This window comes from Microcaecilia unicolor, chromosome 4 (genome assembly GCF_901765095.1).
Source record: "Microcaecilia unicolor chromosome 4, aMicUni1.1, whole genome shotgun sequence".
NCBI lineage: Eukaryota > Metazoa > Chordata > Amphibia > Gymnophiona > Siphonopidae > Microcaecilia > Microcaecilia unicolor.
The window spans coordinates 98,051,795-98,078,751 of NC_044034.1; the positions used below are offsets into that span (position 1 = coordinate 98,051,795).

General features: G+C 42.4%; 1 protein-coding gene across 1 annotated transcript in view; it reads left to right on the forward strand.

The window, feature by feature from the left end:
- Positions 1 to 26,381, forward strand: part of NUFIP1 (nuclear FMR1 interacting protein 1) — a 93,069-nt gene extending 66,688 nt beyond the window's left edge. The window contains exons 9-10 of the mRNA XM_030200523.1: positions 8,097 to 8,320; positions 25,889 to 26,381. Of these exons, the coding sequence (XP_030056383.1) occupies positions 8,097 to 8,320; positions 25,889 to 26,200 (536 nt within the window). The 3' untranslated portion in view covers positions 26,201 to 26,381. The remainder of the gene's footprint in view (positions 1 to 8,096; positions 8,321 to 25,888) is intronic.
- Positions 26,382 to 26,957: the final 576 nt, after the last annotated feature.

The window sequence follows — 26,957 nt, forward strand, 5'->3', positions numbered from 1 at the left end:
AGCACTCACAGACCCAACACACAAACTGCCAGGATTCTTAGTCCAGACAAGCAGAGGCAATAAACTAAAAATGTTTATTGTCATGAAAAATTAGAACAATGAACAGAAAAGGTGCAATGAGCAAAACAATAGCTGGTAACTGAAATATGAATCAATTAGTAAACAAATGTTGAGTTAGTTTTATATCTAAATAATACCTGGGGAGATCAAGCCATATAGCTGCTCACAGATTATCAAATATAACTGTTCACAGGGCCTCAGCAAAAAGATCCTTCTCTCTTTTCTCCTTGGCTAAAACTGGAGAAAAAGCCAGTACATCCTTGCTGAATTTTGAGCTCCGAGGCCAGTCAGAGCCCAGAACAACAAGTTAGAAAAAAAATAGCTGACCACAGAAATGGCAAACGCTCGGGGTGGGACTATACGCGTTGGGCCTGCAGTAATCCCAGAAGAGCGAGCAGTAAGCCTGCGTTGGGCTTACCTCCACTCTGTAAAAGAGCATCACAGTTTTACAGGCTTAAAACCCACTGTTTTGTCACAGGTAGCTACTGTGTCTGGGCATACGAAGTCTCTAGTGCAATTATTGTATGTCATGCACATATGTGTTGGAAAAAAAGCAAGGAACTGCTTTTGAATTTTAACAATATTTTTGCTCAAGTTGGGCAGAAATTGCAGTACATTACCCTCATGTTTGATTGGTGCACGTAGTCAGGCCCATTGCAGGATTTCGGTGACCTGAGTGTAATGCAGCATTTTCATAACAGACCGCGGGTACTTATCATTTGGGCCCCTTTGAGAAGGGATCCAATGGGTACGCTCCAGTTCGAAGCCTTTGTTGAATTGGAGACCAGGGATAGACAGAATGAGTTTCTCTAGAAACTGAATCAGATTAGAGCCTTCTGAGTTCTCCGGTATGTTATTATGACAAGTTCTGTTACTGTTATCATCAAGCTATGCGCTTAATCTGCTTTTGTAAAATTTTCACGTTTTCTTCTGTGGTGGATTGTCTTGTTTCCAGTGTAGTTACCTTAGCCTTGAATTGCGCCAAGTCTGATTTTTATGGTGGAGAGGTCTTCTTTTATATTGCTAATGTCTTCTTTAGGATCAGCCATCATATCTTTCAAGGCCCGCAGTTCATCTAAGATAGTGGTTGAGACGTGATCATCCATTTTTGGCAGGTGCTCTTTTTGTGGGGAGTGTGGCTCTACCCGATGACGTTTGCCATATTTTTCAGCAGACATGATGATATGAGCAATCAAGAAGAAGAAATACAGCAAAGGTAGTACTTACAAGGTTGATAATACTGACGATTTTCAAGAGTCAGTGGGAGCACTGCAGTTATTCTGCCATCCCATGCGGTTCTCAGCAGCGGCCCTCCAAGTTTTAGGATATGTTGATATTTTTAGTTTAATCCATTCTTCCCTTCATCTGTACACTGCCATGTGGCACAAGATTTCTTGTAAAAATCCCACTGTAGATAGGATAGAAAAATCTTAAAGGTAGGAGAAAAACAGGGTAGGTTTTAACATAGATGTTTTAGCACCTAGTTTTCAATCAATGTCTTCAAAAAAAAAAAAAAACCTCCCTTGTATTTTCTCTTTTTTTTTTTCAATATTTTTAATACATTTCCAAAATCATACAGCAAACAAAACGTGGAGGCGTATTTTCAAAGCACTTAGATTTACAAAGTTCCATAGGCTACAATTTAACTTTGTAAGTCTAAGTGCTTTGAAAATACACCCCATAGTTTTAAGTTTGAAAGTGGTAGTAAGAAATATCACTTTTTCCTAGACAGGACAATCGCTTAACATATCCACTTTGAAAAATGTGCACTTATCATAAAGTTCCTGTAGTTCATTTATGCATTCTTCAACATAAATCTGACACAGCCCATATGCCTCTGTATCAGGGATCTTTACACCTTGCTGCTCATAATTCTACAGAAAACAGCTTCAAAACATTGCCACGAGAGATTTTTGTGCCATTGGCTGCCACACAACACCAAAGCACACTAGATTCATTGCTGTGCTTAATAGTTAGCAAGATGTTCTTCCCTCAAAATGTTTAACTTTTTTATTCTCTTCCAGATGTGGCCATGCAGTTCAGTTTTCATGTCATCAGACCAAAGCACTTTGTTCCAAAATGTTTCAAGCTAATCAGATTTTTTTTTAAACATATTTTTGACTTATGTATAAATGGTGAGATTGTAGAAAAGGTTTCTTTCTGATGCTTATCCAGCATTATTCTGCATGGAAAAGTCAACACCGTATTATGGACAGCTACTCCAGTGTCCGCTAAACTTTAGCAGGTTGTTTTCAGTAATTTAGGTTCTGTTTTTTGCACATCTGACCAGTTTTCAGGCAGTTTTTAGTTGGCCTTCCAAATCTTGCTTTGACTTCAGTAGTTCCCTGTAACCTCCATTTTAAAAAAAAAAAATAAAACTTCAATTGAAATTGTTATCTGGAAGTGTCTAAAGTATTTGTATGGTCTTCCTTTAATGTAAGAAATTATCTTCATTTCAAATGTTTTTACAGCTGCTTAGAGAAGCCCATGGTTGTTGAAAGTAGAGGGACCAACAGTCACACTCTGAGGTGTTGGAAGAGTCAGAATGTTTGCTGTACTGTGGAATTGTTTTCACCTATTAGAAAGTCTATGAATCAATAAACACTTTGAGACCTGTTTACTAAGGGATGCTAGTGTTTTTAGCGCATGCTAACGCTAAAGACACCCATAGGAATATATGGGTGTCTGTAGCGTTAGTGCACGCTAAAAACGCTAGCGTGCCTACAGCACGTCTTAGTAAACAGGGCCCTTTGAGAGCAATTCTACAACTGGGTGCCTCCATTTAGGTACCCCGAGGATGCACAGTAAGAGCCTATTCTATAGTGGTACCTGGGTGCCCAGAATCCTTTATAGAATACCAGTATAACCCAGTATCAGTATACCTAACATTTATGTGCCTCCAGTTACACCAGCCATAGACTGGCGTAACTGCGGCTCCAGTTGTAGGATTTATGCGTTTATGTGCTATACTATGTTTCTATGTTACTATGTGCTATGCAAGCTACATATGCCGTTATAAAATAGTGCAGGGAAGTGGGATACAAGAATGCATAAATAAAATAAATACATGGGTAAGTACTAGTATTCTAGGGACTGTCTCTTTACGTCCAGTGGACAGCACTGTGTATGTCTAGTAGCGCTATAGAAATGATTAGTAGTTCTAGTAGTAGTAGTACTCTATATATTGACACAGACAAGGAGTGCATAAACGTGGGTTCCTAGATTATATTGTAGAAATTCCCTTTTTTTTGCTGTTAACTTTTTAAAAAAGGAATGTAGTAATCAACTGGAAGGATATCCAAACTTTTTTGCAGCTGCTATATTCACCTTCTTTTTATTTTTAGTATGGTAAAAAATCAGCAAATAATGGTTATACATAAAAATGTGGAGAAAGATGTTGTGCTTAACTTTATACCATGTGGAAAGTTGTCCGCTTCCGTTTCCTTACGGATTCATTGAAATACACAATTTGACCAGGGGTGCCGCACTTTTGCACGTAACTATATGTAGAGTCATAGCTCAGCCCCGGAGAAGAGCCCAGGGAAAAGGTTAGCAGGTTCTTGTTTTTTTACTAGTGTCATTTAGTTCCTAAATTTAGCCTTCGAATTTGTCAAATAGAATGACAGATTTGGCAAGCAAGAAGTGACTGCTGTTTTTGAAATTATACAGATAAGACATTTGGCAGTGAATCATTAGTATCTCCCTAGCTTTATTTTGATTTTTATCATATATATATATATATATATATATATATATCATAAAATAGCTGCATTTCGATTAAAAGTTTAATTGCAACTAAGCACATGATTAAAGGGATTGTATTTACTTATTTATTTAATTCTCACTGCAGCTCCTTGTGACTCTGGGCAAGTCACTTAAGCCCCCCATTGCCTCAGCTGCAAAATAAGTGTCTGTATATAATATATAAACTGCTTTGATTGTAACCCCAGAAAGGTAGTATATTAAATCCTATCTCCTTCCCTATCCTAAAGGACTGATAATCTCCCTCCCACCTCCACATCCCTCCCTTTCACTTCCTTCCCTCCCTCTCCTCTTTTCCTAGATCCATTATCTCTCTTTCCTTGGGTCCATTCTCTCTCTCTTCCCTTTCTTCTTCCCTCCTATTGTCCAGGACCTCTCCCTCCCTCTCCTACACCTCCATGAGCAGCGACACAAACTTGGTGGTGAGCAGCATCAAGCTCTTCTCGTGGCTGCTGGAGCTCACTATCTTGGCCATAGTTTCCATCAGTGGTCCCTCCAGTTGGTGCTTGCAGGTCCCCTCCCCCGCCCAGGATTCACATCCCCCCCCCCCCCCCCCCAGTCTCAATCCCCTCTGCAGGTCTACCTTAAAAGTGGTCTTCTATTGGTCCCTGGAAGTGGCAGTATTGCACATATGCTGCTTGTGACCTGCCTCCTTTGACATCACTTCCTTTTTCTGCATGGGTGGGATGAGTCACAGGGAAAGCTTTGGACTAGGCTGCAGGCAGCATATGTGCAGTGTTGCTGCTGGCAAGGATCAACAGAAGACCACATTTAAGGTAGACTGGCTTAGGGGTGGGTGATGCTGAAACACTGGTGGGGGGGGGGGGGGGGGGAAGATGTTGGATTGTGCCGAGAACAAGATTTGATAGAAGAAGAGAGTAGAACAGATGTTTGAAGGAGACACCAAAACGCAATAAAAATGGTTTTAAACAGAATTAAAATTTTTAATCACGATCATTGGTTAATGCATTTATAACAGAATTAACTGTGATTAAGATGCAGCCCTAATAAATATAAATATACGACTATAAATATATAAAAATAAATCTAGGCAGACCCTCCTAAGAACCCCATGTGGACTGTGCCCTGATACGGAAAAAGTATGAGCTGGGTAGAGAAAACCAAAGTATATAGACATGGCAAGAAAATTATTGCAAATTGGGCCACCTTTTTGCATTACAGTTGCATGTACAAGCAGTGATTCTGTAGTTTCTTTCCCTTCATCTCTTGTCTGCACTTTGTTTTTGACACCCCCCCCCCCCCCCCTTGTGGCTGGTCCCAGTTTTATTCTTAACGTCTGTCTTTGTCGGTCCCATGTTATCTAACTGCTTATTTTGCTTAGTTTTATCTTGTAAACTGCCTTGATGCTGTGTCACAAAAGGTGTATATTAGAAATGGAAATGAGTACAGAAATACAAGAAGTGAAAGCAAAAGCTAGAAAAATTAAAATAAAGGAGGCTCAGGAAGACGATCAGATTAAAACACAATGAAACCAAGAAACAGGCAAGTTGTCAGCATTTCAGAAGTACACACTGCGTTGCTACTTTGCCAGTCACAAGTGTAGTGGTTTGTTCCTGCAGCCTTCTGGGTCAAGAGCGCCTGTAGAATATTTTTAAGGAGAGAGGGAATAAAAAAACACAGGAACATGCAAAGAATAAAACACTAGTTAAAACAGTTAGGGCCAGATGCACTAAGGTCCTCGGAAGAGCCCTTCCCTTACCGAGTCCATAGCGAATCGGTAGGGAACGGCCATGCATCAAGGAAACGGAATGCAAATGAGCTGCTCGTTGTAGCTCACTTGCATTCTCTATTCTTTCTGAAGCCAGTCTGCCGGTCGAGCATGCACAGAGCAGCCAAGCGTTATGCTGGCTGCTCTGCGCATGCCAAGGACGTCCTTTATGGACGTCCTTCACTAAAAAAAACAAACAAAAAAAAGGACATCTCTACCGAGGCACACCTTCTCTCCCTGTAAGGCATCCCACAGGCGGCAAAGTGCATCTGCAAGCCGGGGATCGGGGAACCGATCTTCAGTCTTCTACTTTCCTCCTTGTCCGCAGTTCGGAACTTCTCTCTCAAGCCCCTCCACACCGTGTTATCAAACTCATACCTGGCAGCTATCGGCGGCTTCTGCTCCGGCCGCCTTGCCCTGGGGTGTTAGCAGCACGTCCGATGCCCCTCCTCCAGGTCTCTCTCAGCCAATCACAGTGCGTTTAGCTGTCACTGGTGTCAGCTAAATGCACTGTGATTGGCTGAGAGAGACCTGGAGGTGGGGCATAATCAAAAGAGACGTCCAAATAGTTTTTTGATTTGGATGTCCTCGCACCCATCACAAAAAATCTGGGGGAAAAACGTCCAAGTGCTCGTTAGGGATGTCCTTTTTTTAGTGAAGGACGTCCATGTTAAGCACTTTAGAAGGATGGCCCTGACGACCACTTGGACGTGGCTAGGCAAAGGTTTTCAGCTGGTTGTTTTGAGTAAAGGACGTCCCTGACGAGCACTTGGACGTTTTTTTTTCCCAATTTTTGTTTTTTGTTAAATTTATAGAAGTTTTTAGAGGCGAATAAATCCCGTGCAGCCCCAACGAGAGGTATAGACCTCCCGTTAGATTTTCCACGGTAAGGCAATCGGAAAACGGTAGTGCATCTCATTATAATACGATTTATACACATTGGGGTACTAATTTGCTCATCTGCATTCCGTTTTCGTTAGCTGCTACCGTGATCGGAAAATGGCTCGGAGAAGCCTTTTGTGCATGCCACGGTTTACTACTTGTTCGTTAAGTTTAGTGCATCTGGCCCTTAGTCATTAAAATACAGGGAGCTTGGGGTGGAGTGGGATTTGGTCCTCCTTATCTCCCTTCACCCCCCCCCCCTTCTGTGTTCACCCATTTCTGGAAGCATTGACAAGAAGCCTAATGTTGTAAGCATTGCTTTAGAATGCTGCACTAAATTTCAGCATACAGCATTCTAATGCAAGTACAAAATTTTTTTATTGCCAACGCAGTAAACTAATGGCATGCAAGTTACCTTTGAGTTCAAAACTGTTTGCACTTCCATAGTAATATGCAGCCCTTTGTTGTATTGAGACTAAAATGTCTCCCTTCCTGTCTGTGAAAGAATGAGGATTGGTTCACACACTTACAGAAAGGGAAATATATAAAGAAAGAAAAAAAAATAGCTTGCTGGACTCTGTGACCTTTGTCCGCCTCCTTCCCCCATTACCCTCATCCCGCAAAATTTCCCTGATGGCCCAGTGGAACCTACACACCTCATCACCCTCTCCCTCCTTCCCCAGTGCCAGGAAAGTTATCCTTGGACTCTAGACTCCTTACTCCCTCGTCCCTCCTCCCTCAACATATCCTGACTCGAGCCGTTGGGGATCTGGATATCTGCTGTACTTCATTTGGGATGATCCTTTCGTTCCCGGCTATATCTTTTTGCCAGCCTTAAGCTAGTTTAAAGATTCAGCACTAGAAAAAGTAAAATTTTAAGATTAAAACTGTGCTAGATTCTTTTTTTTTTTTTTTTACATTGAAAGCAATTTCTTAATCAGCAGTATGCAAGCATTTTGTATACCCGCTTTGCTACTTGTTGGCACAGTGGATTTACACTGATTTTTCTGTGCTAATATTTTTTTACTATATTGGGAGTAAGATTAGCATAGGAAAATCAAAGAAAACCACTGCGCTAAAGAGCAGCTTTCTGTGTCGGGGCCTGAATGTGATAATATGGTGCATACCAGCTTCCGTTATTTGCTTTCTGATTCTTCTGGAGATGATTGTGCCTCCAGAGAAGTTCATGTGGAGCACTTTAAAAATAACAACAAAACATTTGCGGTGCTTCAGACATTTGCATGCGAAACAGTAATATACTATAATCAATTACAAACTTCACAGCAGAGTACACAAAGGGCTCAGTTTCCTTTTCTAAATGGTTAAGTCTGGCTACCGGCAGGGGGTGGGAGCATCTGGTTCCTCCTGATATCTGTGCTGCCTTTGTGGAGGCTGATTCATGCTTTGAAATGGAGATGAAAATGTACATCATATGCCATCCAGATTTACATGTAGATCACAGCTTTACAAAGGATCTCAACAAACATATATATATATATATATATATATATATATATATATAATCTGCTTAAGCATGATTATTTCTGATGGGGAAAAATGCAACGGGTAGATTTCTACAGCCCACAATTGTCATGAGAATTTTTTGTTATGGGTAATTACCTTTCTGTTTTCTCTCTCTATTTATTTATTTATTTTTAAATAGAGCTTCCTCTCAAGACTGTGGCGAAGGCACCAGAGGAAAATAAGAGCATCCTGCAACCACTCCCGAAGAGCCTGGGTAGTAGAGGCCTGGCAGATGATAAAGAAAATCGCCTACATACAAAGACTGGGGGCATGGAGAGCAAAACTTGGAATAGGAGGACTCCCAGGGACAGAGAGAAGCCTCTCCATTCACTGCAGGAACGGCGGCCTACGCTGCTGGAAATGGCAAGTGTCCACTTGTTCTTATGACGTCTCTCTAAAGAAGCTTCTGTTGATAATCTATCCCCAACATCCATCTTACTTCAGCCATAATTGTAGTTGGGGTTATGGCTTCCTTATTACAAATTATTACAGTTCTAGGAATATAAGACATATTTGCCTATGGTAAATGCCTGTTACTGTTTATTGCTTTTTTGCTCGTCTGCTTATAATACGCTCTTACACACCCTCTGGACACACCAACCACTCTTTCAGCATAGCGAGTCAAAGGTAAAATGGTACTTTTGGGTCTTTGGTGAGGACACTAAAATAATTTAGGGGTCCTTTTATTAAGGCGTGCCTGCGCTAGTGTAGACATGTATTTTGGACACGCGCAGGTCTATTATTAAGTGCGCCTGCAAAAAAGCCCCCCCCCCTTTTTTTTTTAAGCCGAAAATGGATGTGTGGCAAAATAAAAATTAGCGCACGTCCATTTTGGGTCTGAGACCTTACCGCCACCCATTGACTTAGCGGTAAGTTCTCAGGCGTTAACCGGTCGGTAATCGTCAGTATGCGTACACTGCCGATTACTGCCCGGTTAGCACCGCAAAAATTAGAATTACCGCCTGGGGCACGCAGTAGCCAGGCGGTAGTTCTAATTTGACCCGCATTGTACGCGCCTTAGTAAAAGGGCTCCATAGAGACCTGGCAGGTAAAAGTTAGTAGCTAGCCTCAGCCGTCAAATCATAGAAGAATTAGTAGTTGATTGTCAAAAATATTTATCCTGTTAAAATATCTTAAATCTGCCAGTTAAATTTGGCTTCTCAACCTGACTAATTTAAAATTTATGCAGATTGTGATTTTAGCAGGCTGGAAAGGGGCAGGGTCAGAGGTTAAGTGAGGCAGGTTTTTAGTTTTAGTCAGTGGCATAAATTCCGTTTTCCATAAGGATTGTTTTGAGCACAGGGATATCTCAAGGAGGTCATTTTAGAAGCATAGGGACATAATGCTTCTTTGGCTTTTACTTATATAAATGCTCAACATATGTAAATTACAATTTTATAAAACTGCAATTTAAACTTGTAAAAGCTGCAGGGTGCATAATTTGGAAGGGGCTTGGTTGTGGGAGTGGTTTTGTTAGTAAAACCCCAGATATTTGTATAATGTTGAAATATGTCTTTTCAGTTTGCCTAGGCCCCCCACCCTTAAAAATTTTCCAGTGCTTCAGTGTCATCTTTGAGCCAACCCTGAGCCCTCATAAAGTGTTGCAATTGCAAATATGGAAAAAAAATCCCCAGCTAATAAGCCATAGCTGTCCCTCAATTCCAGAAATGTCTAAGCTCCCCACATTCCAAAACCTGCCTAAAGCAAATTAACCCCTCACACTTCCAGAGTCAAATAAATCGAGAGGCCCACCGAAAAGCAAAGTGCTGACTCGATGCCTCCACATCCACTACAGAAGTGGTGACACCCAAGGTTTCAGATTTGTCCATATTAGTTTTGAATCTCAACACCGTCCCATATTGATGAAACTCTTTAAGAATAACAGGGAGAGTCAACCGTGGGGTCTGACCATACAGAAGAATATCACCTGCAATCAAAGCAATCTTATGACTTGTGTCTCCTATACCTCTAATGTCCGGATTAGCCCGTATATGAGCTGCTAAAGGCTCAGGAGACAGAGCAAATAACAGTGGGGACAGCAGACACTCCTGCCTAGTGCCCCTGCTGATTCACTCACAGAAATTGTCCCCGAGCCCAGCCTTCCTCATATCCACTCAAAGGAATGCCCATATCACCCGATCAAAGACCTTTTCCGCCTAGATTGATAAGAGCATAGTCTGCTCTGGTGTGAGCTGGGCCCCCCACGTCAGGTGTAAAATTTGATGAACATTGTCCCCAACTTGTGTCCTAGAAATGAAGCCAGACTGGGTTGATGTGAATGAGATTGGGCAAGACAACTGCCAATCTATCCACTAAAATTTTTGCAATAATTTTAATATCAATATTCAGTAATGAAATGGTTCGATATGACCCACATTGAGTGGGATCTTTCCCTGGTTTAAGCAACACAGAAATACTGGCCTCTGTCATAGATGGGGGTCAAAGGATAGTGCTAAAACTATGTCACAATCCCCCCCCCACCTCCCCCTGAAAGACCTTAAAAAATTCACCCGTGAAACCATCCAGCCCCAGAGCCTGCCCATTTTTAAGGTTGTGAATTGCCTGAATGATTCCCCCCCCCCCCCCCCCCCCCCGGAAATGAGCTGTTCCAAGTGTTCCTGAGCTAAGAGAGAGCTGAACAGTGTCTAAAAAAAAGCCTCAATGTCCCTATCTTGCACAATCAGGTTCTGCTGATATAGCTACTGATAAAATTGCAAAAACTGTTGCTGTGTATCAGCATCAGAGTAATAAATTTTGTCTCCGGGCCCTTTAATTTTATGTATTCCATGTGCCTTACGCTGGGTCTGCATCTGCAACAAGCGAGCTAACATCGTGCTGGACCTGTTGGCGAATACATAGTCATTGAAAATCAACTTCGGCTACACGAAGCTGGGATAACTCAGAGTAAACTTGCTGAAGGTCCTGCAAGATCTCCCTGCTATGGGATACCATATGCTGATGCTCCAATCACAGGCTGTCACTTGAGAAGAAACAAGACACGTATGCCTGCCACTGCTTCTTGCCTGCTCCCCAGTTAATGAGAACACTGTGCACCACTGCTTTCAATGCATCCAAAAGCACTCCATCCCCAACATCACCCCTATCGTTATGTTCTATAGACTGTTATATGGTAGTCTGAATTTCATTGCAAATCTTCTCATCTCCTAACAATGAATCATTTAGGCGCCAGAAGCCTCGCTGACCTCCCATCACCCCTCCTAAACCAGAAAAGGTTACCTAAACCAGAACATGATCTGAAATGTGTATAGGCTCAGTGCCTGCATCCTGAACTTTATCCCATATGTTGAGATGGGACCAAAACAAATCTATGCAGATATATATATTTTTAGCATGAGAGTAAAAGGTATGTTTTCTCTGACCCATGCAACACCCACCATACATCAGCTAAGTCTAAGCTTTTCCCCAAGTCCAGCAAAGCTTTCCTATGAGGCTTGCTATGTCCTCCCCCCAGTCACTTCCTGTGGGTGGGATACGGCAATGGAAAGGCCCTGGTGCCACCGACCTGAGGCAGGCTGTTTACCTCACTGCCTTTGCCGGCTGCTCATTGCGCATTTCAAGGGAACTGGGGGGGGGGGGGTTAGAGAAATGCTGGGACCTGCGAGGGGGTGAAGGTGGAACAGCGTCACTCAATGGTAGCTACACCCCTGATACAGTGGCTGTTGTAGAGATTAGGGTTTCTGCTTCCCTTTTTCCCAGCTCCGTCCTGCAGTAAGGAGAGAAAAAGAACCCAAGATCTGTCTCTGTGGCTGCGCACTCTTTCAGTTTCAACATGCAGTGTGGAATGAGGAGGTGTTGGGACTGCAGAGATAGGGAAGAAGAGCCAGAGGCATAAGAAGAGGAGGTGAAGCCACAGTGGGAAGAGCCAGGGTTAGAAGCTGATGGGAAAGCTCCCAAGCAGCACTAGAGAGAACATGGGGTGAAAGAGATCCTTATATGATGTTGTAGGGCATGGGGCTCTGACCCCCCCCCCCCCTCCCCATTTCCAGTTTCTCCCCTGTGTGTTCACTGGCAGTAATCAGGGAGCCCAAAGGGCACTACAGTGAGGGGTAGAATTGGAACTGGGAAGAAGAGCAGAGATGGGCAAATTGAGAAAGATGAAGGGAGGTTGGGAGGTAAAGAGTGTGTGTTTTTTGCAGAGGGGGGAGGACACTAACTTTTGAAAGTAAATAGTTTTCTGTCTCTATTTCAGAAGTACCCAGGATAAGTAAAAATGTTTTCTACTTAAGTCATTTGTAAATCCCTCTAATCTGTTGGAAGTATAGCCATTATGGTAGCACTGTATTGGATGATACAGCATGCATGATATCATAACCAGGATGAACCTATCCCAGTCTCACTTGTGGATCTTTGTTGGTAGTGGCTCAGACTGATAATCAAGTATGTTGTGGAAGACAATAGCAGTGTAACTGAGGAAGCATTCCTAGCCTCTGGGGGGGGGGGGGGGGGGGAGTGAAATCCATGCTTATCCTTATACCTGGTGACTGTATTTAGAGGGAAGAACAATCCTTTGCACGAAATGAACAGAAGCAACTTCATTGGAGCTGTCTTGCAGCGCTTGCACATAAGGCAGGAATTTTGTCAATATAAATTAGTTGTGTTTTCCTTTGTGCAATTATTTGATGATAAATGGACCATTTTGGACTCTCTTACCTTTACCCTTTTTTTCCTTTATACCCTGTTCCTTCTATCCTCTCTGACTACCACAATTTATTGTATTTGTATAACTGCTGGACTGGCGATAGCCTTTCCGGTATATTGTAAGCCACATTGAGCCTGCAAACATGTGGGAAAATGCGGGGTATAAATGTGATAAATATATAAATAATCTCAATATCCCTTTTAATCATTGTAAGAGTGTTGGTACAGACTCCTGATGCAGGCCTTGCAGCCGATAAATGGCTTGTGTTGAGTCTTTGCTACCCACCAATAAAATTTCTGTACCACACCACTTGTTTTTTGGGGCTCTTTTGTCACCTTTGCTGTTGTTGCAACTTTAGAGCCCATAATGTAGTCATTGCTCTCAATCGTGGGACTGTCACTACAGTGACCAGGATAAGAGCCATGGAAGGAGGGTTTTGTTAAAACAGGGGGAAGTATCATTGGATAGTTCTCTGAATTGGAAGCTCATAGTGTCAAAATATCAGTGATAGTTCCTATTTTTTCTTAACTGGATTTTCTGTTCAATGCTGTCAAAGGTTACTCTCTCATTATAGTTAGTATAAGAGTAGTAGGTGTGATTTTTTTTTTTTTAACCCATCATGGCTAACATTGTACAGTTGAAAGAGAAACAGATGCAAGAATTAAAAATCTAAAGAAGGCACAGGGCTGCCTTCTGAAAATGTATCCTTTTTTCTATAGAATAAAGCATATGAGTAATAGCGCCAGTCATCAGAGCTTTAACCATTTCTGTTGAATAAGACCTCACTAGTTGCATACAATTGGTGTTCCTGCCTAAAATCATTAAATGTAATATATTTCTAGTTTGTTCAGTCACACTGTTGGCTTTTACAGTGTGTATGATTAGTGAGCTGACAGCACTTCTCCTTTACAAGTAATTACAAGGTTCTTAACAGTAAATAGTTCTACAAACACTACTTCTACTACTTAGCATTTCTATAGCGCAGCCAGGGTTACGCAGCGCTGTACAAGTTTAACATGGGGAAGGACCGTCCCTGCTCAAAAGAGCTTACAATCTAAAGGTTACAAACTATGTAGTCAGTGTAGGTATCATGAGTGGGGAAGGTGGTTATGCGCCAAAAGCAAGGGAGAAGAGATGGGCTTTGAGTAAGGACTTGAAGATGGGCAGGGAGGGCGCATGACGTATGGGCTCGGGAAGGCTGTTCCAGGCATATGGTGATGCGAGGCAGAAGGGGCGGAGTCTGGAGTTAGCGGTGGTGGAGAAGGGTAGAGATAGGAGTGATTTGTCCTGAGAACGGAGGTTACGGGTGGGAACATACGGGGAGAGGAGTGTAGAGAGGTACTGGGGGGCTGCAGATTGAGTGCATTTGAAGGATAAAAGGAGAAGCTTGAACTGTATACGGTAGCGGATCTGGAGCCACTGAAGTGACTTGAGGAGAGGGGTGATATGAGAGTATCGGTTCACGCGGTAGATAAGACGTGCGGCAGAATTTTGGACAGATTGAAGGGGAGATAGATGGTTAAGCGGGAGGCCAGTGAGAAGAAGGTTGCAATAGTCAAGACGAGAGGTGACGAGCGAGTGGACAAGGGTTTGGGTGGTCTGTTCAGAGAGGAATGGGCGAATTTTGCTAATATTATAGAGGAAGAAGCGACAGGTCTTAGCTGTCTGCTGGATATGGGCAGAGAAGGAGAGGGAGGAGTCGAAGATGACTCCGAGATTGCGGGCTGAAGCGACGGGGAGGATGAGGGCGTTGTCAACAGAGACGGAAAGTGGGGGAAGAGGAGAAGAGGGTTTGGGTGGAAAGACAAGGAGCTCAGTCTTTGCCATGTTCAGTTTCAGATGCCGGTTGGACATCCAGGCAGCGATGTCTGAAAGGCTGGCCGAAACTTTGGCCTTGGTTTCGACCGTGATGTTGGGAGTGGAGAGATAAAGCTAGGTGTCATCAGCATAGAGATGGTACTGGAAACCATGTGATGAGATCAGCGAGCCCAGGGAAGAGGTGTAGATCGAGAAAAGAAGCGGTCCAAGGACAGAACCTTGAGGAACCCCAACAGAGAGCGGGATGGGGGTGGAAGAAGAGCCATTAGAATATACTCTGAAGGTGCGTTGGGAAAGATACGAAGAGAACCAGGAGAGGACGGAGCCCTGGAACCCGAATGAGGACAGTGTGTCAAGAAGTAATTATGATTGACGGTGTCAAAGGCGGCAGATAGGTCGAGGAGGATGAGGATGGAATACTGACCTTTGGATTTGGCAAGGAACAAGTCATTACAGACTTTAGAGAGTGCTGTTTCTGTTGAGTGTAGTGGGTGAAAGCCGGATTGGAGCGGATCGAGGACGGCCTGAGAGGAGAGGAAATCAAGGCAGCGGCTGTGGACAGCGCGTTCAAGTAATTTGGAGAGGAAGGGTAGAAGAGAGGTGGGACGGTAGTTGGAGGGACAGGTGGGGTCTAGTGATGGTTTTTTGAGAAGTGGTGTGACTACAGCGTGCTTGAAGGTGTCAGGGACAGTAGCAGTGGAGAGAGAGAGGTTGAGGATGTGACAGATTGAGGGGTTGACTGTAGGAGAGATGTTGTTAAGCAGATTGGTGGGAATGGGATCAGAGGAACAGGTGGTGCACTTAGAGGAAGAGAGAAGGCGAGCAGTTTCCTCTTCGGTGATCTCAGGGAAGGAGGAGGAGGCCAGGCTAGGTTGGTTGGGGGAGTGGGTTAAGAAGTCACAGGGAGAAGAAGGCTTGGAAGTGAATTCAAGGTTTATCTTCTGCACCTTATCGCGGAAGTAGTCAGCTAGTGTTTGAGGAGAGAGTGGGGGGGGGGGGGCTGGGAGCGGAGGGCACTTTAAGTAGGGAGTTGAGGGTGGCGAAGAGGCGACGAGGGTTGGAGCCAAGAGAATTAGTTAATTGAGAATAATATTCCTGTTTGGCAAGGAATAGGGAGGACTGGAAGGAGGATAGCATGAATTTGTAATGGGTGAAGTCTGACAGGGTGCGAGATTTCCTTGGAGTGAGCCTGTTACTGCGCTGAACATGAATCATGATGGCTCTCTTTGGAGGCAGGGGGGAGAGTGTTAGGTTAAAAGAAATGTTGTCTTATATACTGAGCTTGGTCGATGTTTTTGTTTGGGTATTTCCTCAGGTGCTGTAACAAAATCATAGCATAAATGGGCCAGTTGCCTGTCTGCCATTATATAATATGCTCATTGATTCTGTCCACAGTACTAAGGATAGATCCCAGCTGTCAATCATAGGACATGACCACTTCTAAGATCTCTCTCCTTACCTAGACCTGTTATGTCATCTCCCTCCTTTGCATTCTACAGTGTTGGCCAGAGGAAAGTATAAGATCCCCCACTTTGTTCACACAAGTATTCAGAGTTCTGTAGATTATTGGATATGGGTGTGACTTTTCTCCAAATATCTAGTCCTTAAGCACCCACAGCAGCATTCAGCCTCTCAAAATTTTGTTTCGGTTGGGTGCTATGAAGCTAAAATACCTCCTGAATTTTAGCCACCCAGAGCTGCCAATTTAAGTTAAAAAAAGAAAAGAAAAGTATAACATATAAAACATTGAAGTCTGATTAGTGACCATTGTGAAGGTGCATTTTTAAGTAAAAATGCCTATTGTGGAGGATGTTTATCTGTCCACTGTAGGTTATGCATGTTTGCATATATGTGGATGGACTGAGGCATGTGCACACACAGCAGAAGGGCAGGAGTGGTGGAGAGGCCAGGCCCTGTCACTTGAAGTGGGGATCAAGCGACAAAAGAAATGGCTAGGTGGCAGGGAGCCCAGGTCCTGCTGCTTGAAGATGTTCCTGCTGACTGTGGCCACATGTGTCAGGGAAGCCAGGTCCTGCCATCAGAAGAGATGCTGGCAGCAGATGAATTGGAGCAGGTTCTAATGGCTGGGTTGGGAGGGAGTAAAAGGAAGTGGTGGGGGTGAGGGAACAGAACACAGAGTAGAAGTTGGAATACTTTCCTGCAATGGCAGAAGGAAGTAAGTCGACATGCTCAAAAATAAGTTAAATGTCTGTCTGTAATCTAGGAAGTATGTCTCATCATAGTGTATATTAGATTTCTGCATAGCCTTTTCAGGATCCCCAGTATTTTCAAAGGCAATAAGTTCATTACAAAGATACCAAGGGTCTGTCTGTGTTTTGTACATGTGGCGAAGGTATGGTATTCTGCTTGGTTTCTGTGGAGAGATCAGTAGCAGTCTGGAAGTATATTGGTATTCTGAGGTGCTGCCTTTTGATAGGTAGGGTTGTTGCTGTTTGACTTCTGGATATTACTGCTTTGTTATTAAGACAGGATTTTCTCTCTGTCTGGAACGTGTTTTGTTTTTTGCAAGATTTGGTTACTGGAGCTCTGTTTCTGTTTGTGAAATAATCATAGAACATATGTACAAGTGGAAGTTTTTTTCTTTTGAGATAGCAACCCTAGTACAGGCACTTGGTTGTAAAGGGGCAGAGGAAAAGTGAAGGAATACAACAGTAGGTGTAGCAAGGGACTAGGGGTGGGGCATGAAGCAGGGCAGGTGTTGGATTTTTCTTCATCAGAAAGTTAGCAACCCTACTCCTGGCCCAAAATGGTTTCTTTGAGGGAGGGGGGGAAACGCAGGCCTTCAGATGTGTTTTGAAGGAAGAGTAATATTGAATATGTCATAAACAAGAGGAATATTCCATAATTTAGGACCCATATAATCAAATATATTGGCAGAAGTAGATAGCAGTCTAATCCTGCATGGCACTTGTAATAAACTCAACTGAGATGAGTGTAATGCCCTAGATGGCACATAAGGCAATAACAACTCTGGGAAAGCATGACAAAAGTCATGGATCCATTCTGAACTTTAACACTCAATTTCTCAAAAATTACTTTAAACAGTCAAATGTTTGAACTTCTTTATTTTTGTTTTCACTTAAAAGGGTGAGGTTTGGACTTTAGTAAAAATTATTCTAATAGAATTCATTGAAACCTCATTTTTTGGTTAGTGGGCACTTTAGTCATATTTTCCAAGAGACGGTCATATATATTGAGCCCTCTTGATACAAAGGACAAACAGCTAAGCATAAAATTTTAAGCAGTAAATAGGCAACCAATACAAATCTTTCAAAATGGGTGTAATATGATCCTAAGATTTATTTATGTATTTATTTTTTAATTTTAGCAAACAAGCCACTGTTTTGTACTAGCTGCAGTCTCTTAAGCTGATGTTTAGGTAGACCACAACAAGGAGTATTACATTAGTCTAGCCTAGACGTAACAAAAGCGTAGATCAAGATCACTAAGAGGGGCATAATCGAAAGGGGCGCCCAAGTTTTCCTGAGGACGTCCTCGCAGGATGTCCCGGTGAAGGGCGGGGAAACCCGCATTATTGAAACAAGATGGGCGTCCATCTTTCGTTTCGATAATACAGTCGGGGACGCCCAAATTGCAAAATTTAGATCGACCTTACGGATGGTCGCCCTTAGAGATGGTTGTCCCCGATTTTCAGCAGTAATGGAAACCGAGGACGCCCATCTCAGATACGACCAAATCCAAGCCATTTGGTCGTGGGAGGAGCCAGCATTCGTAGTGCACTGGCCCCCATGACATGCCAAGACACCAACCGTGCACCCTAGGGCTGAGCCCCCCAACCCTCCCCCCCCAAAAAAAAAACCCACTCCCCACAACTGTACACCAATACCATAGCCCTAAGGGGTGAAGGGGGGCACCTACATATGGGTACAGTGGGTTTCTGGTGGGTTTTGCACACATTTACCACCACAAGTGTAACAGGTGGGGGGGGGGGGATGGGCCTGGGTCTGTCTGCCTGAAGTGCACTGCACTCACTAAAACTGCTCCAGGGACCTGCATACTGCTGTCATGGAACTGGGTGTGACTTTTGAGGCTGGCACAAAATATTTAAAAAGTTTTTTTTTTTTTTTTAGGGTGGGAGGGGGTTGGTGACCACCGGGGGAGTAAGGGAAGGTCATCCCTGATTCCCTCCGGTGGTCATCTGGTCAGTTCGGGCACCTTTTTGAGGCTTGGTCGTAACAAAAAAATGGACCAAGTAAAGTCGCCCAAGTGCTAATCAGGGATGCCCTTCTTTTTTCCATTATCAGTCGAGGACGCCCATGTGTTAGGCACATCCCAGTCCCGCCTTCGCTATGCTTCTGACACGCCCCCGTGAACTTTGGTCGTCCCTGCAACGGAAAGCAGTTGAGGACACCCAAAATCGGCTTTCGATTATGCCGATTTGGGCGACCCTGGGAGAAGGACGCCCATCTCCCGATTTGTGTCGAAAGATCGGCATCCTTCTCTTTTGAAAATGAGCCTGTAAGTCATTCTGATCCAATATAGATCTTATACGTCTCACTAATCTTAAATTAACAAAAGACACCCCCACACTACTGGAAAAATCTTACCCACGAACTTCAAATTATTATACATCAAACTCTTTCATTTTTTATTAACTTTTTTTTTTTCTGCAGTAAAAACCCCATCTAACATTTAGTCAACCTCCTCTGCTTATGTAAAAACCATATATAATGTGTTCTCTAGATTAACTGTAATTCCATTTTATGAAACCAGGTAGATAACTGTACTTAACATTTATTCATAACACATAAAGCTTCTATCCAAAACTGCACATCGTCAGTGTATAACTTACATGACATGAAATTCCAAACCCTCAATAATATCTACTGTCTGAGTCAAATACAAATTAAAAAGTAATGGTGATAAAACAGAGTCTTGTGGAAGACCACAGTAAGCTCAACAACCTTTGATAAAATCAGAAGTACATCTTCCCCCTTATCCCAACTAAATCTTGATGAACAGGATCTCCCTCTACATACCTCCAAAGACGCTAGAGTCCTTCCAAGAAGTAACCCAAACCACACCCTCTCTAAAAGACATCACTTGATGTGACACCCAGCAATGAGCCTTCTCTGAGGTACCCCACACTCTGGAATGCACTCCTTGAAAGGCTTTGCTCAAAGCTTGGCTCTTCCAATTTTTGATAATTTTACTAGTCCTGACAAAATTGGATCTAGTACACAAGACATTGCATTAATATCCTGTAATGCCAATACCATTTTATCATTGGATACCTCTCTAAAATTAGTAATATTACCCTTACTGTCTTCCATTCTATCCACAACATCTACTTCTTGTGTCCCTGTAGTCCCCTTCTGGGTCGATCTATCCAATATATTAACACTCCATTCCATACTACTTCTAATATTCCAAATCTTTTGTTAAAAAACAAACAAACCAAAACTAAACTAAATTGAGACTTCTGATTACTCTTTTTTTCCATTTCCTTTCCAATTATCTGTCCTGTCGCTTTAATACTTTAAGCCCAGGGTGAAACCAAGCAGGTCTAGATTTTCCAATATTTATCTTTACTAACCTTTTTAGGAGCTATACAATCTACAACAGTTGATGGGCCTTTATTCTAGAGTGCTACGGCTTGTGACACCTCAGTTTCACTAAATTCCTCAATATCGAATAGAAATTCAGCCAGTAAAAACCTCACCTGAGATCTTACTCCAATCTCTGCTTTCAGTACTGTATATGCTCTTTGTATGTTTACCTGCACTCCGGTATGTAGTAAGTGATCTGATCACAGCACATACTTTGTCACATCCCTTAGGCCACCCTTCATCTCCACTGGAAAATAAAATTAAATCTATAGAGTGGCCTGCCTCATGGGTAGGGGTGGAAACACATTGAAGAAATCCCAAATCCAACAAAGCATGTAAAAACCCTTTTTCCCTTTAATATTATTTATTTATTTGTTACATTTGTATCCCACATTTTCCAACCTATTTGCAGGCTCAGTGTGGCTTACATAGTACCGTAACGGCATTCGCCAGTTCCGGTATGAATAAATACAAGGTGTAATAGTGGTAGAATAAGGTTCGTGTATGATAGGTACATTGGGGGAACATTAGAGAGGGAGAGGGAGAGTTGGGGTGTGTCTATTACGATCTTTGGTTTTGTTGTGTTGCAGGTTCTTAGGTTCTTTTGTTGAGTTGGTGGGATATGCCTTTCTGGACAGGTTTGTTTTTAGTTCTTTCCGGAAATTTAGGTGGTCGTACGTTGTTTTACTATTTTTGGCAGTGCGTTCCACAGTTGAGCACTTAAATAGGAGAAGCTGGATGCATTGGTTGATTTGTGTTTGAGTCCTTTGCAGCTTGGGTAGTGAAGATTTAGGTATGTTCGTGTTGATCTTGCTGTATTTCTGGTTGGCAGGTCTATGAGGTCTGTCATGTAGGGCTTCGCCGTAGATTATTTTATGGACCAGGGTGCAGATTTTGAAAGCAATACGTTCTTTGATTGGGAGCCAGTACAGTTTTTCTCGGATGGGTTTGGCGCTGTTATGGGGGACAGCAGCATTTAACTGTCTCATAACAAATTTGGTACTTTTCATCTTCTAGTCTAAAATTAAATTCTAACACTACTTCCCCAAAACTGATTTCACAAAAGTTCCTTCATACCCTAGAACAAAGTGCATATAAATTGAAACTTGAAACTTCTGAGAAATAAGAGCACAGTGCTCCCTCCTTTCTATCTCTGTACGCTTTAAAATAATAATCTGAAGAACAACAATCTGACAGAGTACTAGAGTTATTACTAATTCATTTTTTTAGCATTAAGTGAAACTTGGAACTTTTTCCTTTAAATCCTATTCTGGCTTGCTTATAACTACTCTCAGTGCACATACTTACACATACATATATGGTCGCTCAATTTTATTTAAGCTCTTTCTGCTTGTAAAACAGGCTTTAGGCTTTATGCATGGGGAAAGAAAGCTTTATAAAATTACCCCCTAAGTATATGCTTTTTAACTTGTTCTACTTTTATGCTTTCTGCTAGCTTGTTCTGGGTTACAGCTCTTAAAGCACAGTTTCAAACAATTAACGTCTGACTTTTTAATTCTCTTTCTGGTGAATTTTGTATTGTATATAATTGGACCCTGTTTTCTTTCCCCCTTAAAAGTAAAAGACATGGCGAGGTCATCATCTCACAGCTGCTAATGCGAGGGTCAGCCCTGTCTGAGAGAAGTATTATCTGGTGTTGACGGCACCTAGCTGAGATATCCTTGGATGTATTGTCTTCCTACCGTTACTGTAGGCAAATCCATCTACTGCTTTGTGTTTTGATTTGCCAGCTTTAATCAAGCAGTATGGAGTTGTCCCTTCTGTCTACTTTCCTTTGAAATTTTCATGCGCTCTAGATGCCAGAAATATGCTGCCAGGCCACATGCTCTAGTATGTGTGTTGCTGATTTAAAACTGTCAACTTTTTTAGGGTCCTGTTTAATTGCAAAAAGCTGTATAGATCCCAGTCATTCTATTTATCTTCACTGATGCACTAATGTATTAATCTCAGCGTTAACTGTGATTAACTTGCAGCCCTAATATAAATTATAGTATTCTATAATGTATTGCACATACATGTGCAGTTTGCCCAAACTCCGCCCATGCACACACCCACCGTCAAACTACACGCCATCAAAGCATGGCACATATTGTTCCACTAGCTTGTATTCTATAAGAGGTCTTTTACACATACATGAATACCACCATTTACAGTGGGGGAAATAAGTATTTGATCCCTTGCTGATTTTGTAAGTTTGCCCACTGACAAAGACATGAGCAGCCCATAATTGAAGGGTAGGTTATTGGTAACAGTGAGAGATAGCACATCACAAATTAAATCCGGAAAATCACATTGTGGAAAGTATATGAATTTATTTGCATTCTGCAGAGGGAAATAAGTATTTGATCCCCCACCAACCAGTAAGAGATCTGGCCCCTACAGACCAGGTAGATGCTCCAAATCAACTCGTTACCTGCATGACAGACAGCTGTCGGCAATGGTCACCTGTATGAAAGACACCTGTCCACAGACTCAGTGAATCAGTCAGACTCTAACCTCTACAAAATGGTCAAGAGCAAGGAGCTGTCTAAGGATGTCAGGGACAAGATCATACACCTGCACAAGGCTGGAATGGGCTACAAAACCATCAGTAAGACGCTGGGCGAGAAGGAGACAACTGTTGGTGCCATAGTAAGAAAATGGAAGAAGTACAAAATGACTGTCAATCGACAAAGATCTGGGGCTCCACACAAAATCTCACCTCGTGGGGTATCCTTGATCATGAGGAAGGTTAGAAATCAGCCTACAACTACAAGGGGGGAACTTGTCAATGATCTCAAGGCAGCTGGGACCACTGTCACCACGAAAACCATTGGTAACACATTACGACATAACGGATTGCAATCCTGCAGTGCCCGCAAGGTCCCCCTGCTCCGGAAGGCACATGTGACGGCCCGTCTGAAGTTTGCCAGTGAACACCTGGATGATGCCGAGAGTGATTGGGAGAAGGTGCTGTGGTCAGATGAGACAAAAATTGAGCTCTTTGGCATGAACTCAACTCGCCGTGTTTGGAGGAAGAGAAATGCTGCCTATGACCCAAAGAACACCGTCCCCACTGTCAAGCATGGAGGTGGAAATGTTATGTTTTGGGGGTGTTTCTCTGCTAAGGGCACAGGACTACTTCACCGCATCAATGGGAGAATGGATGGGGCCATGTACCGTACAATTCTGAGTGACAACCTCCTTCCCTCCGCCAGGGCCTTAAAAATGGGTCGTGGCTGGGTCTTCCAGCACGACAATGACCCAAAACATACAGCCAAGGCAACAAAGGAGTGGCTCAGGAAGAAGCACATTAGGGTCATGGAGTGGCCTAGCCAGTCACCAGACCTTAATCCCATTGAAAACTTATGGAGGGAGCTGAAGCTGCGAGTTGCCAAGCGACAGCCCAGAACTCTTAATGATTTAGAGATGATCTGCAAAGAGGAGTGGACCAAAATTCCTCCTGACATGTGTGCAAACCTCATCATCAACTACAGAAGACGTCTGACCGCTGTGCTTGCCAACAAGGGTTTTGCCACCAAGTATTAGGTCTTGTTTGCCAGAGGGATTAAATACTTATTTCCCTCTGCAGAATGCAAATAAATTCATATACTTTCCACAATGTGATTTTCCGGATTTAATTTGTGATGTGCTATCTCTCACTGTTACCAATAACCTACCCTTCAATTATGGGCTGCTCATGTCTTTGTCAGTGGGCAAACTTACAAAATCAGCAAGGGATCAAATACTTATTTCCCCCACTGTATGTGTGTTCTTGCCACCTAAAATTAAGTAACTCCTTATAGAATCACCTCAGATTGCGCTACGGAGGTTACGCTGCTGATAAAAGTATTGCTCTTCATGGAAACCAGAATGAAATTAATGTTAGTACCATTTTCAGATTCAAATACTCAGTTCTGACAGGTTTTCTTTGTATTTGAGGATAAGTAGATGGAATTACAGCGAGATTTGCTGGCTTCCATACAGGGCAGTATATACTACTTCAGCTTAACACCTACTCTTAAAGCACTTATTTATTTTATTTTGCCCAAAGAGGTCATCGAATAGCCTGGTCAAATGTTTAGGAATTTAGGATTCATGTGTCCTATGAGAAATGCTGTAAATAAAGCATGCAGTCAGTCATGTGCATACCCCAAGACAATCTGAATATATAATCATAGCCTAAGCCTTGTGGAGAAGGAGGTTAGAGTGGGAGCTCCGAGTCAGGATATTACCTGACACCAGTGGCTTCAAATATCTGTACTGATTTGTTTGACTCTCAGCAAGTCACTTTACCTCCCTGAACAGTACTTAAATAATGTCCCTTCTTCCCAGAACTCTGCTTAGTTGTTTTGGGGGTGATTCTATAAGGAGTTACTTAATTTTAGGCGGCAAGAACACACATAAATAATGGTATTCATGCATGTGTAAGTAACGTCTTATAGAGTAACTGGTGGAAAAATATGTGCCATGCTTTGATGGTGTGTACATTGATGGTGGGCGTGTGCATGGGTGGGGTTTAACTTTAGTTTATTTTATTTTCTGATTTTATGTTTGAATTATAATTATTATTTTTTGTAAACTGCTTTGAATGGCTATTCCAGGACGATGGTATATGAATGTTTTAAAATAAACAAATGATGAGTGGGCCAGCCCATAGATGGACAGATGGTAATTTTTGTTCCCTTAAGAATCGCGATAGCTTGCTTATTTTGTAGTTGGTGCTGGTCATAAACATGATCCAGCCACTCCTGGTTTGGGGAGGGTGGAGTTGAGAATGTCCCTTCGCTTTCCTCCATGAAAGCTTTGATAGGCCTATATAGTTGGCCAGTCATAGTTGAGTAAACTGAGGTACAAGGAGCGGCCTGAGACAGCGGAGTTGGTTGAAGAGCAGGGACGTGAACTCAAGAGCCCTGCATGTTCACCGCTGTGACTATAAGACCAAAATTCAGTCCTCTGTCAATGAGATAATCTGCTGTTTGTCCATTGTTTATTAATTGTCAGTTGGGTAACAAATCAGAATGGAATGCGCACATTTTTATTAACTCATTTTTGTTACCTGTCTTTCCAATTAAAAAATTCACAATAATCATATACTATTGCAGTGTGTTAAAAAATCATAGGAAAATGTTGTTTGTTGGCCACATGAATGGAAAGAGCAGAGAAACAGTGGTTGTATGTCCTGGTGGTAAGCTGGAAGTATGTTGGTGTGGACTGTGCTGCCTCTCTGTAATTCAAAGAGCCAATGAGGTTTTATCTTTTCAATAACTTTACCTCCACTATTTCAGCGTCTTTGCCCATTTGCCAGTGGTTGCACCTTCTTCTTATATGCAGAGCCCCTGAAGATTGTGGCTCTTGGTATGAATGTCTGTTTCGCATTAGTTGTGAGCAGTGCTTAATTTCAGGGGGGACATCCTGGAACACAGTTCCTCCACTTCTTTTCAGATAGCAGAGCAACAGGAGTCTTTTGCTCTAGTCCCTCTCCCCCACCCCTCTTTCCAGACAGCCTGCAGGAAAGAGGCAGAGAATAGTCCTCCCTAGTCCTATTTTCTCTTGTTGCACTTGTCCCTGACCCGCTTGCCTCCTTCACGGGCTCCACAGTTCCACTTATGTCTCCAAATTAAGCCCAGGTTTTGAATGAATATGGTTTCTGTGATGTGCAGTTTACTAAAATGAGGATCCTCCAGAATGGCCTAGAATATTGTTTATACTTTTACAGTTATGTTTTGTTTCTTTCATGGTCGTCTTTATGTACAATATTATGAAATGATCTGCAGTGCTTTGCAGCTAGAAGTGTAATATTTGGTTATTGAAGCCAGGGCAGCAATTGATTGACATTATTTTTCTTTTACTTTTCCTTAGTTGTTGGCCCATGACATACGACATGAAAGAAATGTGATCCTCCAGTGTGTCAGATACATTCTTCAAAATAACTTCTTTAGACTTGCTTCGAAGGCTGGGAAGGTGAGCAGTGGTCTGACTGGGCAGGCCATTAAAGTTTCAGAGGTGGACAGGACTGAAGGCTGCAGTGACAGCAGTAAAGCTGACCTGCATCCTGCGAGAGGAAAGTGCAGTGAAACAGTGAGAGAGCAGACTAAAAGGTTCTTCTCGACAGAGGAGGAAGAGATCTGGGAAACTCCTGCTTTAAACTATGAGGAGAGGTCTGAAGTCTAGCATGTCCAGACTACAAGGAATGATAAAAAGGAAACCAACAACAGGAAAAGATACTTTAGGTACTGTTTGAAAAAGTTCAGTTACATAATACTTGAAATCCTGAACGTTGACTTTTCCCAAACTACTGGAACTCTGTTGAAACTAGTTTTTATAAATGATGGATTATTTGTGGCATTCACAAGCGAAATTAAAAATTTTACATTTGAACTTGACTATAGCTTTTGTTCACTCTTTTCAGTTGTATTCAAAGTTTATTTCCATTGGTCATTTCCTGCTTTGGATAGTACATGGCTAAAAAGAACCAAAGCTTGGAACACCAGCCTGCTGAATGGTGTCAGCATTTTCTATTTTATATTTGCCAAGATGAGTTCTGATTTCTTGTTTTTTTTGACACATTTCTCTTTACGTGGGAAGGGGGAGGGGACGTCATTTAAAAGAGATGTTAGTTTTTTTACTGAGGTACAGCAACCTTTCAACATTGATATACAGGAAACTTTTCCACTGCTTTAAATATAGCAGCACTAAGAAAGTCAAAGGAACTACAAATCTATCATCCCCATAGTCATCTGAATGCGGAGTACCACAGGGATCTCCACTCTCCCCCATACTTTTCAACCTTATGATGATCCCCTTGGCCAGACTGCTAACCAAACATGTCCTAAATACTTTCATATACACCGACAACGTCACCATATATATCCCCTTCAAATCCAACTTATCTGAAATCTATGAAAAAATCAATATTGCCATGACCACT